An 18,320-nucleotide genomic window follows, 5' to 3' on the forward strand; every position below is an offset into this window, starting at 1 on the left:
TTAGCCTTGTCTGCTTTGGGGCTATGAGAAATAAGAGATTCTTTTAAAGTTGACTTAGAAACTCTGGCTTTCTGATTACCTTGAGCTGAGATTCCAAAACCCTCAGATTATTATCCTGTTTTGATAAGTTCTCTAATATTGCCTTTCTACCACAGAGGTCTTATAGTAAACTATACTGCCATAATGGTCAAATGCAGTTGCTACTTCATTTCCCCTAGGCTTGTCTTCAGCTTTATTCTAAATAACTGTACATGATAATTTAAAAAATTGTGATCCCACTGTATGTTATGGATCCCTAGTATCCTATTTCTAGGTAGAGTTTTTTAATTGTATTTAGGCTCATATAGGTTCACCACCCCAATATCAGAAACCCCTCAATTTACTTGGTGTCCAGCCAAGAAAATAGACACCACTTTAGGTCTTTCAAAAAAAGGACATTAGTAGAGGGAATCTGTTACACAAGTACTAGAAGAGCTGAATGCTAAATAGGGGATATTATCAACTCAGGGTAGCAACATTGGCAAGCTTCTTCCACTCCTAAGATTGATAAAAGCCAGAACAGTTTGAGGGGAGGTAGGGCCATGGAAGGAGGGATTATCCAGAAGAATTAACAGTGACAGGGAAGTCGGAGATGCTGCTCCAGGTAGACCTAGACGGGAGAAATACTCTACTTCCTTTTCTTCTCATGCCCTCATGTACGCAAGTGCCTCTCCAATATTGGCCAAACCTCCTGAGAAGCCAGTTGGCAAGGAATCCTGGAAATGCAATTCCTGTGATACAGAGCAGAGCTGGAGAAGGCGGGGAGGGGATCTGAGGGCAGATAGGTAAGTGCCTGGCACAAGTAGGAATGATCAAAAGTTAAAGTTTTGTTCCTATGAGAGGAGAGAGGAAATGGCCAGGAGGGATGGAGTAATCCTAAAACAAACATTGGAGTTTTCTCAAGTTTGTAATTAAGGTTCTTACTTATTTAAATTATATTTTATTGATTATGCTATTACAATTGTCCTGATTTTCCTTCCTTTGCCCCTCCTCCATCCAGCTCGCCTCACTCCCTCAGGCACTCCCCACGCTATTGTTCATGTCCATGGGTCATGCATGTAAGTTCTTCGGCTACTCCATTCCTATACTGTATTTTACATCCCCATGGCTCTTCTGTAACTATCTGTGTGTACTTCTTAATCCCCTCACCTCTTCACCCATTCCCCCACATGCCCCTCCCATCTGGCAGGCATCAAAACGCTCTGTACCCATGCCTCTGTCTCTGTTCTGTTTATTTGCTTAGTTTTTTAAATTCAATTGTACATAGTTGTGAGTGTATTGACATTTTAATGTCCATAGTTTTGATTTTCTTTTTCTTAAATATGTCCTGTTAATATTTCATATAATAATGGTTTGGTGATGATGAACTTTTGTTTTTTCTTGTCTAGGAAGCTCTTTATCCGCCCTTTGATTCTAAATGATAGCTTTTCTGGGAAGACCAATCATGGATATAGGTCCCTGCTTTTCATAACTTTGAATATTTCTTGCCAGTCCCTTCTAGCCTGCTAAGATTCTTTTGAGAAATCAGCTGATGGTCTTATGGGAACTCCCCTGTAGGTAACTAATATATTTCCTCTTGCTGCTTTTAAGGTTCTCTCTTTAGCCCTGGCTGGTGTGGCTCAGAGGATTGAGTGCAAACCTATGAACCAAAGGGTCGCCAGTTCAATTCCTAGTCAGGGCACATGCCTGGGTTAAAGGCCAAGTCCTCAATGGGAGGTGCACGAGAGACAACCACACATTGATGTTTTTCTCCCTCTCTTTCTCCCTCCTTTCCCCTCTCTCTAAAAGAATGGATAAATAAAGGCTTTAAAAAACAATTCTGAATCTTTAACCTTTGGCATTTTAACTACGTTGTGTCTTGGAGTGGGCCTTTTTGCATTTGTCTTGTTTGGGACTCTCTGTGCTTCCTGGACTTGCATGTCTATTTCCTTCACCAAATTAGGCAAGCCTTCTTTCATTATTTTTTAAAATAAATTTCAAATTTCTTGCTCTTTCTCTTCTTCCAGCAGCCCTATAATGTGAATGTTGGACCTCTTGAAGTTGTCCCAGAGGCTACTTATACTATCCTTATTATTTTGGATTCTTTTTTCTTCTTGATCTGATTGGTTGTTTTTTGCTTCCTTGTGTTCCATATCATTGATTAGATCCTCGGCTTCATCCACTCTACTTTTGCTTCCCTGTAAATAGTTCTTTATTTCAATTAGTGTATCCTTTGTTTCTGACTGGATCTTTTTTATGCTGTTGAGGTCCTCACTAAGTTTCTTGAGCATCTTTATAACCACTGTTTTGAATTCTGCATCTGACAGATTGCTTATCTCCATTTTGTTTAGCTATTTTTCTGGAATTTTGATCTGTTCTTTCTTCTGGGCCATGTTTCTGTGTCTCCTCATTTTGGCAGCCTCCCTGTGTTTGTTTCTGTGTATCAGGTAGAGCTGCCTTGACTCCATGTGTTGGTAGCGTGACCTAATGTAGTAGGTATCCTATAGGGTCCAGTGGCACAGCCTCCCCTATCACCCAAGCTGGGCACTCGAGGTGCGCCCTTTGTGTGGGCTGAGTACACCCTCCTTTTGTAGTTGAGCCTTGGTTGTTGTTAGCAGATCAATGGGAGGGATTTACCCAGGCCAGTCAGTAGCAGGGATTGGCTATGACCACTGACCACCAGCCTCTACCCTCCATGAAGTATTAGCTATGCAGGGGGAGAATGGTGGTGCTCAGATGTGGTCTGTAGCTGTCCACTGGGTGTGCTGGCCGTGGGGTTTCTTAGAAGCCAAGATCAGCTCCACCAGTGTTTTGCTTGGGGCCTGCTTGAGCTATAAAGCAATCTGAGATGCCTGCTGCTTGTGCTGGGTTCGGAGATTCCCAGGCCAAGCTAAGCTTTGAGTCCAGGCTGGCTGCTGCCAGTGCTAGGCCTGGGGCTCACTGAAGCCAGCTGTTGCTTATTTGATAGGATTTAGGAAGTTGCTAAGCACCAGCCAAGACCAGCCATTCATATGAAAAAGCAGCTTGAGTAGGCCCCTAAGTTGGGTGGGACAGAGTCTCTGGGAATCTCCACGGTGGGTCAAACAGTGTTAGCTAGATTATTGGAATCTCAGAAATGACACCGACTTGTGGGCTCGGTGTGGGGAGGTTTTAGAAAAGGGAAAATGGCCTTAGCTCACCTTGATGCTAGGAACTTCAGTTCCTCCCTGTATACCACTGGTGCCTTTTAAGCTGCTACCCTGTGCTGGAGCTCAGAGGGAGTGAGTCTGAGTAGGTGATCTCTGTGCGAGTTCTTTAAGAGAAACTGCTTGGGACTCCAGAATTTTCTTCCACTGACTCAATCCCTGCTGGTTTTTGCAGCCAGAAGTTGTAGGGACTTATTTTCCTGGCTCTGGAACCCTGGGCTGGGGGGCCTGGTGTGGGGCCGGGACTCCTCACTCCTAAGATACCTGTCCCAAATTTTCATCCATCACATTGGGGTGAGGGACCAGCCCCTTCCACGTCTGTGCCCCTCCTACCAGTCTGGATGGATGTGGCTTTAATTCTGTAGTTGTCAGACTTCCATTCAGCTCGATTCCTGATGGTCATGAGTGACGGCTGTTCTATATTTTAGTTGTAACTTCGATGTGGTTGTGTGGGACGGTGACACATGTTTGCCTACACCACCATCTTGACCAGATGTCCAGTCCTCTCTTTGTAATTAAGGTCGTTCTATGATTTTTCTTTAACTATTAAAAGATATTTGTAAATTCCTATCATGTAAGTGTAGGGTTTTGAAAGTATTTGCTTTTCTAAAAATTTAAATTTGAAATTACTTTATTCTTTATATGCAGAAAAGAATGTCACTGCTGCTACACTACATTTTAATAGCTACTTGAGTAATCTCTGATGTTATCCTATAGAAATTCTTTTGTCTTTTATTTGATGTAGTTCAATGCTTTCCTAAATGATACTTTTCTAGTGCTCTCTCTCATCCACTGTTTTTTCCCTCACACCAGAAATAAATGACTTTGCTTTCCTTTGAAGTATTATAACATTCTGCCTCTTTTTATAAAACTTATGCCATATGTTTTTCTTTTTATAGCAGTGAATTCCTTGACATTAGGGGCCCTATAGTATTTTTTTTCTCTTTCACTGTACTTAGCACATAGCAAGTGTTTAATATTACTTAATGAATTATTGACTTGATTATAGAATTTTAGAGTGGGAAATGACTTTATTAATCATTGTAGCTCTAATTTTCAGACCTATCTTCTGTCATGTTACTTCATGGAAGGATATTAGGTAAATTAAATCTAGTCATTAGATAGCTAGTTCTAGATATTAGATAGTTTAGATATTAGTTCATGAAAATCCCTGCAAAGTTGGCATTTTTATGCCATAATCAGTGAAATAACATAGACAATATTTTCCAAACTGTATTTTGATGCAATTTGATTCTTGATCTCATATAGGGAATAGGAGGAAGAGAGGAGAGAATCAATTTTTTAAAAGATTTTGTTTATTTATTTTTTTAGAAAGGGGAAGAGAGAGACAAAGAGAGGGAAAGAAACATCATTGTGCAGGAGAAAGATCAACTGATTGCCTCTCACGTGCCCCCAACCAGGGGCCTGGCTCTGTGCCCTGGCGGAGAACTAAACTGACGGCCTTTCAGTTTGCAGGCCGGTGCTCAACCGACTGACCACACCAGCCAAGGGCGAGAATGAATTTTTAAATGCTTACTAGGTGTCATGCATTTTTTCCATTTCTTAGGTATGACTATCATCTGGTTAAAACTTGTGATTTTCCTTTATTTTTATAAGAAGTTCATATGAGAATTAAAAAATTTTTTTCTCTCTTGAATTCTCTAAAATAAGAAAATTACTACTGTCATTTGGTGAGTAAAGCTAGCACTTCTTTTCCAGTCTTTCAGAAGGTATAAGTTTATAAATTCTTGTCTTAGAAATATTATAGAAACAAATTTTTCTAAGAAATTTAAATATTTGGGTGAATGATCTCATAATCTTGGAGGCGTATTTTAATATTCTTCATGATATCAGAAATCTGTTTTTAGCTGGCAAGCTATGAGAGCCAGATTGCCAAGCTACGATCTGAGGTTGAAAAAGGAGAAGCATTGCGACAAAGTTTGGAATACGACCTGGCTGTTGCTAGAAAGGAAGCAGGTCTTGGAAGACGGGCTGCTGAAGAAAGGTTAGCTGAGGCACATAGGATCCAAGAAAAACTCTGTGGTAAGACTGCTTCTGTTTCTTCCCATGTTAAGAATTGTGACCTCACTGTACATCATTGCTTAGTGTTGTGTATGCATTCCATATAGGGTCAGAAGTAAGGTTTTGATTCATTGACTGGCCTTTGATGGACAGACTTTGCTGGGTGTATATAAAGTCTCTGGCAAGTATATGAACATCCATCTACTTCACATTAATTTTTTTAATGTGTATGCATAGAAAAAGGGGTTCAAAATTCTATTTATCACTTTTTAGGGCATCTTTTCCATGAATAATCAGCTTAGTCACATAGAGATTTTTTTTTTTTTAAACCATGCATTTTAGGTCTTCTATCACATACAGTCTTGAATCAGAATCTCTTGCTGGAGAGAATCTGGATGTGCAAGAAGCACAGCAGGTGATTTTGTTGATTAGCTGGGTTCAGGAACCACTGGATTAGAGTGTGGTGCCCAGAAAAGAAAAAGGCAGTTGAGTTTAACTCTCAAAAGTTATCTGTTAATATAGCATATGATGATCTTTTAAAATATACTTACTTAAGTATATATTCAAGAAATGTGGCTAGATTATGTGTAAACTAATCACGAAAACCCAGATCATGGAATATAAAATTATCAGAAGTCCTTCCACATGGATGTCTACTGTCCTAATTTTTAATAACAAGGATTAATTTTTCCCTTTTTGGTATTTTATGTGAATAGATTCACATAGTATGTACTCTTTTTTTCCTAGCTTCTTTCCTTCAACATTGTGTTTGTGAGTTCATAATTCTGTATGAACTTCATACAGATGTTTAATATTATATTGTGTGACTATATCACACTATTGATGAGCATTTGGGTTGTGTCTGGGTTTTGATTATTAAGAGTAAGGTTGCTATGAATATTTTTGTATAGAGTAGGTTTTAATTAAGAAAACACTGAACATGAATTCAGAAGATTTAGGTTTGAGTTTGGTTCTACCATTTATTTACTGATATTTGAACCTAGGTTTTTTTAAGGATGAAATAAGAAAATGAAAATGCTTCATTAACTGCATGGGGCTAAACAAATGTTAAGTTATAAATGTTGCAAAAGTTATGTACCCTAGTCTTTGCCAGCTGTCTTGGGTTATTGCCATTGGTCAGAAGTATTTTTGATTACTTCTGGCATTTGATAACTATACCACTTAGGAATGAAAGGATTGCAAGACACCAGATAATTCAATTAAAGCCATTAGCTAATGGCTTTAATTTAATTATGGGGATACTGAAATCCATGGAAGATAGGAAATTACTTGCCCAAAGTCAAATAATTTCAGCAGACACATTACAGAGGAAATAGAGGAATGGCCATTAATCACATGAACAATGTTTAACCTTACTTGTCATTAGGGAAATGCAAATTAAAAACTACTGTGACTGTAACTGCATATCTATCAGATGGCTCTAATTGAAAAAACTGTCAAAACCAAACACTAATGAAGGATGTAGAGCAACTGGAACCCTTATAGTTAGTGGGAGAGTAAAATGGTATAACTAGTTTGGAAAAAAACCTGGTGATATCTTTTTTTTTTAAATCCTCACCAGAGGATATGTTTATTGATTTGAGAGAAAGGAAGAGAGAGGGAGAAGAGAGAGAGGGAAGGAGAAAGGTAGAGAGAGAGAGAAAGGTAGGAAGGAAGAACGGAAGAGAGGAAAAAACACCCACATGAGAAATATTGATTTGTTGCCTCCCATGTGCTCCCTGACCAGGGATCGAACCCACAACCTAAGTATGTGCCTTGACTGGGGATTGAACCTGCAGCTGTTTGGTGCATGGAATGATGCTCCAACTAACGGAACCATGTGGCCAGGGCCTGGCAGTTTCTTTTAAAATAATTGTATCTTTGTCCTGTGATCCAGCAGTTTCACTTTTTGGTATTACTCTCTGAGAAACATTTGACTGCAAAAGACTTGTTCACCAATTTTCATAGCAGCTTCTTTATGACAATCACAAATTGGAAAAAACAAACTCTAAATGTCCATTGTCAAGAGAATGAAGAAATAATTTGTATTATATTCATACAGTGAGATACTACTACTCAGCAATAGACATGAACCAACTACTGATACATGTAATAACATGAATGAATTTCAAACACATTATGCTGAATGAAGTTTTATATACAAGAGGACATCCTGTATGTCTCCATGTATATGAAGTTCTTCGACAGAGAAAAATAATTGTTGGGGGAAAAAGAAATCAGAATAGTGGTTGCCTCTGGGGTTAGTAGTAGGGACTGACTTGGAAAAGGTATGAAGAAACTTTTCGGGTTTAAGGAAATGTTCAATATTTTGGTAGGGGTCTGGGTTACAGGAGTGTAATGTAGGCAGTTATCAAATCTCCTTGAATGGTATGCTCAAGAGTTGTGCATTTCATTACATGTAAATATTACCTCAAAAATATAAAACTATATTGACTTCTAGTAACAGTATGAATGTTGAATTATTTAGGAGTGAAATATATTTGCATCTTGCTTTAAAATGCATAAAAAGTGTGGTCTAATGGATGGATAAATGAATGGATGCACATATGAATGTGCGACAAAACAAATACAACAAAATGTTAATCATAGAGTCTAGGTGGTTTTGTTGAATGTTCACTATATAAATACTTTCAATGTTACACATTTTTGAAAATTTGTATAATAAAATGTTGAGGATAGAGTAAAAAACAACCTAATAGAATTATGGGATATTAAAGAAGATAATCCCAGCCCTAGCCAGTGTGGCTCCGTTGGGCATTGTCTCCCAAACAAAAAGGTCTCAGGTTCAGTTCCCGGTTAGGGCACATGCCTGAGTTGTAGATTCTGTAACCAGTTGGTTTCTCTCTCTCATTGATATTTTTCTCTCTCTTTTTCCCTTTCTCCCCCACCTCTCTCTTTCTCTCTAAAAGAAAAGCAGTGAAAAAATACCTTTGGGTAAGGATAAGGAAAAAAAAAAAGATAATCCCATAATGATTGAGAGAATAAGAGATGTGACAAGAAAGAAAATTTTGGAAGCTAGAAAGCAAATGGATGAGGGATAAATGATTTAGAAGGCCTGAGATGTTAGAATCCTAAACCAGGAATGGAGAAAGTTGGCAGACAACCTGTCAGAGAGTCAAAAGACTTAGGAACTGGAAGCACCAGATACCTTTGAAATTAAGAATTGGAAGTAGCTGTCTGTTCTTAGGTCCCTTTCCAAGAGTGTGCTACTCTGGATTGTTCCCACTCAGAAGTAGTCTCTGAGTTGATAAAATAGAGGGTCTCCAGACTGGGAAAAAAGGAAGATATCATACTCTAGTTGAATATCAAGGAACTATTTCTTCCAGTGTCTTTTTTAAAAAAAATATCATTTATTTATTTATTTTTAAAGAGAAGGGAAGGGAGGGAGAAAGGAAGAGATAGAAATGGCAATTGGTTGCCTCTCACATGCCCCCAGCTGGGGACCTGACCTGAAACGCAGGCATGTGCTCTGACTGGGAATTGAACTGGTGACCTTCTGAGTCACAGGCTGGCGCTCAATCCACTGAGCCACACCAGCCAGGGTCAGCTTCCTTTTTCTACTGCCTTCCCCAAAAGCTGTCACCAGATTTTTGCCTTCCGTATGGGAGCTTGGGAGACTTTTCTGTGGGTCACCTGACCAAGCCAAAAAGAAAATCCCGATGATACTGATAAATGCCCAACCACATTCTCCTCCAATGAAGATCACAGGTGTCAAGCTCCACACTCAAGCTCAGAATCTAGGAGGGATAAGAGGTGTGATTACTCTTAATTGAGAGCAAACAGCCAAGAATTACCAGATACTTACGGAAAGCTTCTAAAATGGAGAGAAGAAAAGTTAATTTTGAAGAGTCAAAATTCTTCAGGAAGATTTAAGAAATAAGTAGCATTAATATCCTCAGAGCTGAAAGAGAATATATGCTGTCTGTGAGGTGAGAACCAAATCCCATAAAAAAAGAAAGCTCTTAAAATTAAAAATATGAAATCAGAAATGAAAAATGTCAATAGAAGCATTGGAAGATGAAGATGGAAGAAATTTCCTAGAAATTAGCATTAGAAGACAAAGGTAGAAAAATAGGAGAGAAAAGAAAAAAAAAATTGAAGACCAATCTGAATAATATGAGAGAAAACAGAGTAGGATAAATCATCAATGAAATTATTTAAGAAAACAGTTCAGGACTAAAGGTTATATATGAGTTGCCAAATTGAAAGGGCCCATTGAATATTCACCACAATGGAAAGAAATAGACACACTGGGAGGCATAGCATTATGAAATTTTAGAAAAAGAGACAGAAGATTACAAAACTTTGAAAGAGGAAAGAAAAGAAAAATAAGCCACATGCAGAGGGACAGAAGTCAAAATGACCTCAAACTTCTTATCTGCCATACAGGCTGCCAGACCATGGAATAATGTCTAGTGAGAGTAACTAGATGGGAGGGAGATTTTTTGTACCATGTACGCCTTTGAATTTTGAACCTTTGGAATATATGATCCATTCAAAACACAATTTTAATTTAAAAATGATACTACTAACTGTGGCATATAAGTGTGTTCATATTTTCTCATTTGGTCTTCATAAAAACTTAACTAGGAGGCATTTTATTCTGAGAGTCAAAGAGGTTTAGTCAGGTGGTAGGTGGTGGAGCCAGACCTGGAAGCCTTTTTTTTACTTCTTTTCTAGATGCTGAAACAGAGCAGCAACCCTCATGGAGAGGTGTTTTTTTTGTTGTTGTTCAGGTACTCGTAGGGTGAGAGGGGTTTGAGGCTAATTTTGGGGGAGTAAATATAGTTTTAAAGGGTTGTAGTAGTGGTTCCCAGCCTCAATTTTGTGACAGTCTCATGTGTAAGATGTGTTACAACTAATTTGTTGCCAAATAGTCAAACATCAAAATTTGTAACCTATCAGTCTTTTACAAAGAGTAGCCATGCCCTGGCTGGTGTAGCTCAGTTGTTTGGAGTGTTGCCCTATGAACTGAAAGGTTGCGGACGTGATTCCCAATCAGGGCACATGCCTAGGTTGTGGGTTCCATCCCTGGTTGGGGCACGTAGGAGAGGCAACAGATAGATGTTTCTCTTCTTCTCTGTCTCCCTTCCCCTCTCTAAAGTCAATAAGCATGTTCACAGGTGAAGATAAAAATAGAATAGAATAGAATAGAATAGAAGACCTATATGTCACAGTCTTTTAAAAAAACATTTGATTCATTTTCTTGAACAGGAGAAAAAGAGTGGCAGCTGGTGCTAGAGGTACATCTAACCCTGGGCATGTCTTGGGGAATATGTCATATCATTTTATGGCAAAATCGCCTTTGTCTGGAGGGGAAGAAGATATCAAAAAGTGGTAGAATCCTGGCCCTGAGACAGTGAGCTTTTCAAGAGTTTACTGGTCTGAGGTGGTTACAGGTTTAGTCCTAAGATCATACTATGAATGAAATTGGGTCTAACACCTATGTTTTTGAACTGTAGGGATTTAATTTATGGTTGTAAATACACCTGTTATTCTTTTATATTTTTTAATAGCTCAGAATACAGAACTTCAAAGAAGGGCAAATGAAATTGAGAAAGCATTTCAGGCGTCCCAGGAGAAATGGAAAGAAGAATGCAGAAGATTTGAACATGATTTGGAGGAAAGAGACAATATAATTCAAAATTGCAATCAAGAATATGATTTACTTATGAAAGAAAAAAGCAAACTAGAGAAAACTCTACAGGTAAAAGATTTTTATAAAGGACTCTTAATAATATTCATTGATATGTGTTACACATTATTTGAAGTTGTCCTTGGAAAGGAAAATAACTACCAGAAAGCAAGAAAATCTCATTTCCTTCTTCCCTCCATCTCTCCCTGCCTTTCTCTCTCTTCTTTCCTTTTTAGAGTAATTTTTCCGGATCTCTTTTGTAATATGCTTTAGAATACATTAATATGTATACTCTTTATTTTCGATCAAAATATCTGATCAAAATTAAAAATAAATATATATGATTTGGGCATTTCGTAAGAATATAAAAGTCTTTATAGCCTGTTTTGTCTAACAGCATGAAAATTTGGAATTTTAGAAATGTAGGCCTTATATTTGGTCTGAATATAAAATAAATATAGAAGAAACATATCTGACATATGCTTTATTATTTGTATAGCTATGATACATACATAATTTGTTGACCTTTTTCCAAAATTATTATGAGGTATTTATTAGCCTGTTTCCACCCCGCCCCCCCTTTTTTACTCTCCAAAGTAAAAGTGTGGTTTAAGGTTGAGGTTGCCAGCCAGTTAGACGATAGATTTTGAATTGTCTGTATTTGCCATATTTTTGAAGTAACAGTTTAAATAAAAAAAAAACACAACAATAAAAATCCTCTACATTTACCATTGGTATAAATGGCTTTTCAGAATTCTGGAAATTAATCACTAAAAATAATTTTATAAAAGCATTTACTAAATATAAAATTTTGACACAAGCATTCCCAGACATTGTCAGCAGATCTTCTTCTGATTTCTTTTTTGGCCATAGTCATAGTTTGTGGTTTGTTTACTGCTAAAATGGTGCCTGGCATCTGTCTATGAGGCCTCCATTAGTGTTGGAATTTGGAAGTTTAGGTGGTGACTGGTCCTACAAGTCCCTGGGTAGCCTTGTAAAAGCTTCCCCACCTAAAATGTCTTGGAGCTACGGGGAAAGAAGGGTAATGATGGCAGCATTCCTGTCAACCTGCACTTCAGTTACATGACCTTGATGTGATCTTGATTTAGCTACCTGATGGGAGAACTCTGACTTCGCACCATTGGCTTTGAACTGATCTGCGCAGACACTATTGAGGAATTTGAGTTTGAGTAGGAGTCTTCTGTTCAGCCCTAGTAGGAAAGAGCCTCAAGGCTCTTATGATAGCTTTCCGTTAGTGAAAGTTTTAGGGGCAATCTTTATTATGCAGCTCCAAGTTATTGTTAGATGGACATGTGAGGCTTTCCTTCTCTTTCATATAAACCACAGAATTTTTCTCCTTGTGTTAATAGAGACTGAGCTATGAATCCTATAGGTTAGAAATTTTGGTTTCTTAAGAAACCTGCATTTTATAGTTTTAAGATTTTGAACTAACTTAGATCTTGTAAATGTAGCACAGTCAAGAAAATCTAAAAAGAAAGCCTCTTGCAAACACTGTTTATCTGTAAAACTAGAAATTAATGATAGCCAAGACTTTTAAAAAATGTATTTTTTGACTTTTCAAATTCTTTACCCTCTAATTTCCTTATCCTGATTTGTTGCAAAAAGTCCTCCATTCTCTCCTTTTGGAAATACAATGTTTTCTGTTAGGTTATATATACATTATCAGGGACAATCCAAATAGTTTCACAGGTAATTAGAGATTTTCATATTATTTACTTTACACATAGATTTACATAGAGGTTACATAAAATCTATGTATTTTATTTTGTCTCTATCATAGAGTACATTTTTTTAAAACCTCTAAAGTTAAAATTTTCCAAAAAATTGGTTTAAATATATGCCTACAAATGTATTTATAAAATGTTGCTTAAATTAGTAGGTAAACTTAGCTTCTTATTCAGATCTATATTTGATGATCAAAGTATAATAGTTCTGTTAATGATTTTAACATAAATTATAATGAGTTTTAACAGGATATGTAAGGAAAGCCCTTTGTACATTTAAATTGGGCATGAAGGAAGAAAGTTAACTTTTATTGATCTAATAGTAAAGCAAGATTTTATTCGTATAAAGGAGGCATTGGAAAAACATCAGCAGGAGAAGAATGAAATGGAGTCTCATATCAGGGAGACAGCTTTGGAGGAGTTTAGATTACAAGCAGAACAATGGGAAGCAGAAAGAAGAGAGTTACAATTTATAGTACAGGTATTTTAAAAATAATAATACAGTTCTTTGAACATGTCTTTAATGCTTTGATATTAAAAACAACATTAGTGTAATAATTGACTTGCTTGCTGAAAGGGAAAATAATTCCTAATCTTCGATCTCTGGAAGCTCATCAGAGTTGGATGACTTCCACTGCATAAATTATGTGATTTTGAGAGGGACATTTATATACGTTTCATATTTTATTTTTCCAATTTAAAATTTGAGACTGTTAGCAGTCTTTAATAGCATAAAGAAATAGAATGGTGTCTTACCACCATCATGTACACCTTAGAATAATACCGAATAATATTGACTATAAACTGTAATTGAAAAATAAAATTAAAATGTTGAAATTTTGGAAAAAAAGAAATAGAATGGATTTTGGATATTGAAAGACATGTGCAGATCTTACAGTATATTGATTTTTGAACTATTTTAAAAAATTTTATTTATCGATTTTAGAGAGAGAGGAGGGGGGTAGAGAGAGAGAGAGAGAGAAACATCTATTTGTTTTTCCACTTTTTTATGCATTCATTGGTTGCTTCTCGCATGTGCCCTGACCAGAGAGCGAACCCACAACTTTGGTGTATCAGGATGACACTCTAATCAACTGAGCTACCTGGCCAGGGCCTTGAACTCTTTTTAAGTAGTATAGTGCAGATTATTAATCATCTTCGATTAACCTCTCCCCTGCAACACACAGAATTCTCAAGGTTTCAAATAGTTCAGTTTGAAATTCACTGATTACATCTAACCCCCTTTATAGATGAGCAGATAGAGATTTATGATTTACTTAGATCATAGACTAATTAATGTGGGGAAAGACTACAAGTCTTGAGGTTCTCACTGTAATGTACTTTGCATTTTTTTCAGGAGATTATATGTAAGTTATTCCGAAGAAGAGATAGAACAAATTCAAACTGAATTAACTAACCAACTAACTTAAAATTTCAAATAAATTTCCATCATTCTTCTGTTACTTATTTTGTGATGATACTCTTTCTACACAACTTGACAAATTGAATTAGTCTTTATATAGATGTCAAAGCTATACATTCTTAAATTTGGGAGTAGCTTTGCGTTAGAAATAACTTTGCAAGACAAAGGTAGCCAGAGAGTAAGAGGTACCTTATTTCTTTAGGAGTGAAATCTGGAAGTGAACAGTGGAAATACTCAATTTGTTGTATATGTAAGTATTCAGAATACTAATGAAGCCACATTTTCCCCAGATCTTTGCTAATTGGGCAATGCTTTTCTTCCCAGTCACTTCCTCTGTAGAACCTGGAAAGACACTGCAATGACTCTTTAAACCTCTTGTTATTCTTAGTGTCTGTGTGGGTACTGAGGATATCACGTTGATTATGATATGATTATGATATGCTTTCAGTTTTTAACATGGAGAGACGTGTAAAGGGAGGAAATATGTTGTAATGTAATAAAATTTTGAATAAAATGCTATGAGACCATAAAAGAGAAATTGATTAACCAACTGGAAGATTGGGGAGATCATCACAGAGTGGATAATATTTGAGGTATGGCTGATAATTATATCAAAGGCTACCTAGAACAGACAAACAAATGTAAGTAAATGAAAATAACCCCTTCAGTAAATGAAAATAACCTTTTTATTTCTAAACACTCAGAAATCTTTAGTGCCACTAATCAGAAGCCTGAAACTTGTAAAACATGATTCAGAGACCTGTATTTAAATGTGTAGATGATATTTGAAGCATGAGCTAAGACATGCCATTTGTATGGAAAAGCCCCTGAAAAGGGCTTGCAAGTTGGGTCGGGTAGGGTGTCAGGTAATCACCGGGGCAGGCAAACAGGGTGAGCCAGGTTGATGGAGACTCAGATACGGTGCAGGCTTGTGGGCCCTGGTGGAAGGGATTGGGAAAGGAACTATATATGGCCTCTGACAGCACTTCTGTCTGGGAGAAAGCTGCCCCTCCAGCCCTTACCCTGAAACCCAACAATTCAGTTCCTCCCCTTATATCTCTGCTTGTCAGCTGTTGCCCCAGTGTTGAAGCTCAGAGTGAGTGGTATGTGGGCCCTTTACAGGGAATGCTTAGGACTCCAGGAACCCTCTGTCTCACTCAGCCCCTATTTCTGCTGGTTTTTGCTGCCAGAAGTTATGGGGGCTTCTCTCCCTGGCACCCAGAACCCTGGGCTGAGGTTTCTGTGTGGGACTGGGACCCCTTGCTCCTTAGGGGGGACCTTCACAGCCTTTCCTACCAGCCTCAATGTCGTTTCTTCTTTGTATCCTTAGTTGTAGGACTTCTGGTCAGTTAGATTTCAGATGGTTCTGATTAATGGTTGTTCTCTAATTTAATTTTAATTTTTATGTGGTTATGGGAGGTTGTGAATACTACACTTACCTGTCCACCATCTTGACAGTACAAGGGAGCTCTCATAAGACTGTCAGCTGAATTCTGAACAGAAACTTTGCAGGCTAGAAGGGACTGGCATGAAATGCTCAAAGTGATGAAAAGTAAGGACTTACAGCTAAGATTACTCTACCCAGCAAACAGGGCAGATAAGGAACTTCCCAAATAAGAAAAAGCTGAAGGGGTTCATCACCACCAAACCAATATTAAAAGAAATATTAAGAGGTCTTCTTGAAGAAGAAGGAAAAAAAGATAAAGAATATGAATAAAAAATGGCAATAAATACATTTATCAACAATTACTTTAAATGTAAATGGATTAAATGCTCCAATCAAAAGACATATGATGACTGAATGGATAACAACTCTTACATATGCTGTCTACAAGAGACTCACATCAGATTGAAAGACTCACACAGACTGAAAGTAAAGAGATGGAAATAGGTATTTCATGAAAATGCAAACAAAACAAGGCAAAAAAGCTGTGTATCTATACTTATGCCAGACAAAATAGACTTTTTTTTTCTTGTTAAAGCATAACTTTATTGATGAAACGTGTCTAAGATTAACAAATGTAAACCAGTACAAAAGTGTATGTTATTTGTGGTCAGTTTGCAGTCAGTTTAGGTAAAGAGTAAAAATACCTCAAGCTATTTAGTAAAATGGAATCAATAAGTGCTTTCTTTGTACAAGCTCTAGCATTCATTTGGCATCCTTGAAATGGTCCAACCTAAAACCAACCGTCACAACTAGCATCGCTGTTGATCTGTGATATTCATTATTACAAAATAGCAGTTGAAAGTATCTTTTTGCTATATAAGCACAGTGAAAAACAAAGAATTTACCAAATGCATTGTTCCCAAGTGCAAACTAAAAAAATTATCTTTTTTTCACAAATAAACCAAGTTTAATAGATATTATTTTATATTTATATAGCGCCTTCTTCAAGAACCTTAGATGCTTTACAGACATTGTATCTAATTAATCCCCACAACAACCCTGTGAGGTAGGTATTACTCCCATTTTACAAGATAGGGAGACTGAAGCACAGAGAGGTTAAGTGACTTGCCAAATGTCACACAGTTAAATTCACTGAAGAGCTAGGACCTGAGTGCCGTAACCTCCCAGCTCCCAGTTAAACGCCTCATGAGAAAATCTTTAATGAAAAGTATCTAAAAGAATTATCTTGATATTGTTTGGGACAGACCCCCCAGTCAGAATTTGGTCAATACTTTTAGAGCTTTTACTTTCACCACCAGATCATTGTGATTTGCTATAAGGCTTTGATTTTCTCAGCATACACCCTAGATTCTTTGAATAAGAAAAAAAGTGAACTTCTGCTGAACTCTTTCCTGGATGATGCAAGAAACCCTTTGTTTTTATTGTTGTCAATTATATTCTCAAATAGGATTAGGTTATTCAAAGAGTCTTTCTGTCCCATTCTTTATTAAAGAGGAAAATTAATTCTGATGGTACTTTACAACTGACTAGCTCTCTTGTCATGGCTGGATTTTCAGTAAAATTTATAATTAGTTTCACAATCTGAATCTTGGTGATTTCCTAGGAATAACAATGCAAAAGAGTCTGGAATAGGAAAGCAAATGTTGGTAATGATCAGTCACGTCATAATGGTTAACAGTCTTAGTCCAGCCATCTGCGTAGCTGGGTCCAAGCCACAAATCATGGTGTCATCACATGCCTGACTGATAAACAAGGCCCACCGAGAAACAGTCCAACCATTGTTAATATAATGAGAACGGTTTGCACAACATCGATGTAACCTGGCAGCCAAGGACAGTGGACTGGAATGTGCATGTGTGAACAATGAGGACTTCACTGTACTAGTCAGTGGGGGCAGTAGACGCCTTTGAGTGAGCATGTGTATTGTGTAGCCTTTGCATTCAAAATGACTGAGCAAGTAGAGCAACACATCTGCTTCAAATTTTGTATTGAGCTTGAACATTCCTCCACGGAAACTATTTGGATGATTCAGAAGGCTGCAGCTATGGGCAACTCGTGATTGGCGGCATCATCACAACAATGTGCCCACTCATTCATCATGTGTCGTGCAGTTTTTTTGGCAAAACATCAAATCACCAAGGTGACTCAGCCCCCCTGTAGCCCATGTTTGGCACCCTGTAACTTCTGGCTTTCCCCAAAACTAAAATCACCTTTGAAAGAGAAGAGATTTCAGACCATCAATGAAATTCAGGAAAATACAATCAGGCAGCTGATGGCAATTGAGAGAACTGTGTGAGGTCCCAAGGTGCCTAGTTTGAAGGTGACTGAGGCATCATTGTCCTATGTTTCCTGTATCTTGTATCTTCTTCATTAAATGTCTCTACTTTTCATATTACATGGCTGGACACCTTGTGGACAGACCTCATATGTCTTAATTTTGCCCTGATTTTCAGCATTCACATTCAGGTTATGAAGGACATTGTAAGCCTTTTCTCTAATAATGAGATATTTTGTTTTTATCAGTTTTGCAATAATTGGGAGACTACCTAGTTCACAGATGTCTTTTTAGTTAAATGAATATGCTGCATTGTTACCAAGAATGATCAAGGCTACTTCTTGAATAAAGGATCATTTTTTCTTTCCAGGATGTTAAGGACCTTTTGAAAGTCTGAAGCACTTAAAATTTATCATCAGTTTTTTAGGGGCAGTTGACCTTGGCTGTGCAAACAGGCTGTGCTATAGCTGGAGTCCTGGCACTTTAGTCAGGCTCTTCCCCTGGACTTTCCACTTGCCCTGATCCCAGCCCTAGCCCCACTCCTGCTGGCATGGCAGCCTCCACCCCTGCCTCCTGGGCAGGGTAAAC

At 37.5% G+C, this 18,320-nt stretch overlaps 1 protein-coding gene across 1 annotated transcript in view; it reads left to right on the top strand.

Annotated features, from left to right (window-relative positions):
- The window catches only part of CCDC171 (coiled-coil domain containing 171), a 289,149-nt gene that overhangs the window by 18,849 nt on the left and 251,980 nt on the right, over positions 1 to 18,320 (top strand). The window contains exons 4-6 of the mRNA XM_054583183.1: positions 5,072 to 5,246; positions 10,763 to 10,953; positions 12,976 to 13,107. Of these exons, the coding sequence (XP_054439158.1) occupies positions 5,072 to 5,246; positions 10,763 to 10,953; positions 12,976 to 13,107 (498 nt within the window). The remainder of the gene's footprint in view (positions 1 to 5,071; positions 5,247 to 10,762; positions 10,954 to 12,975; positions 13,108 to 18,320) is intronic.

Source organism: Pteronotus mesoamericanus, unplaced genomic scaffold (assembly GCF_021234165.1).
Source record: "Pteronotus mesoamericanus isolate MK-2021 breed Mesoamerican mustached bat unplaced genomic scaffold, CSHL_Meso_final contig_73, whole genome shotgun sequence".
Classification (NCBI taxonomy): domain Eukaryota; kingdom Metazoa; phylum Chordata; class Mammalia; order Chiroptera; family Mormoopidae; genus Pteronotus; species Pteronotus mesoamericanus.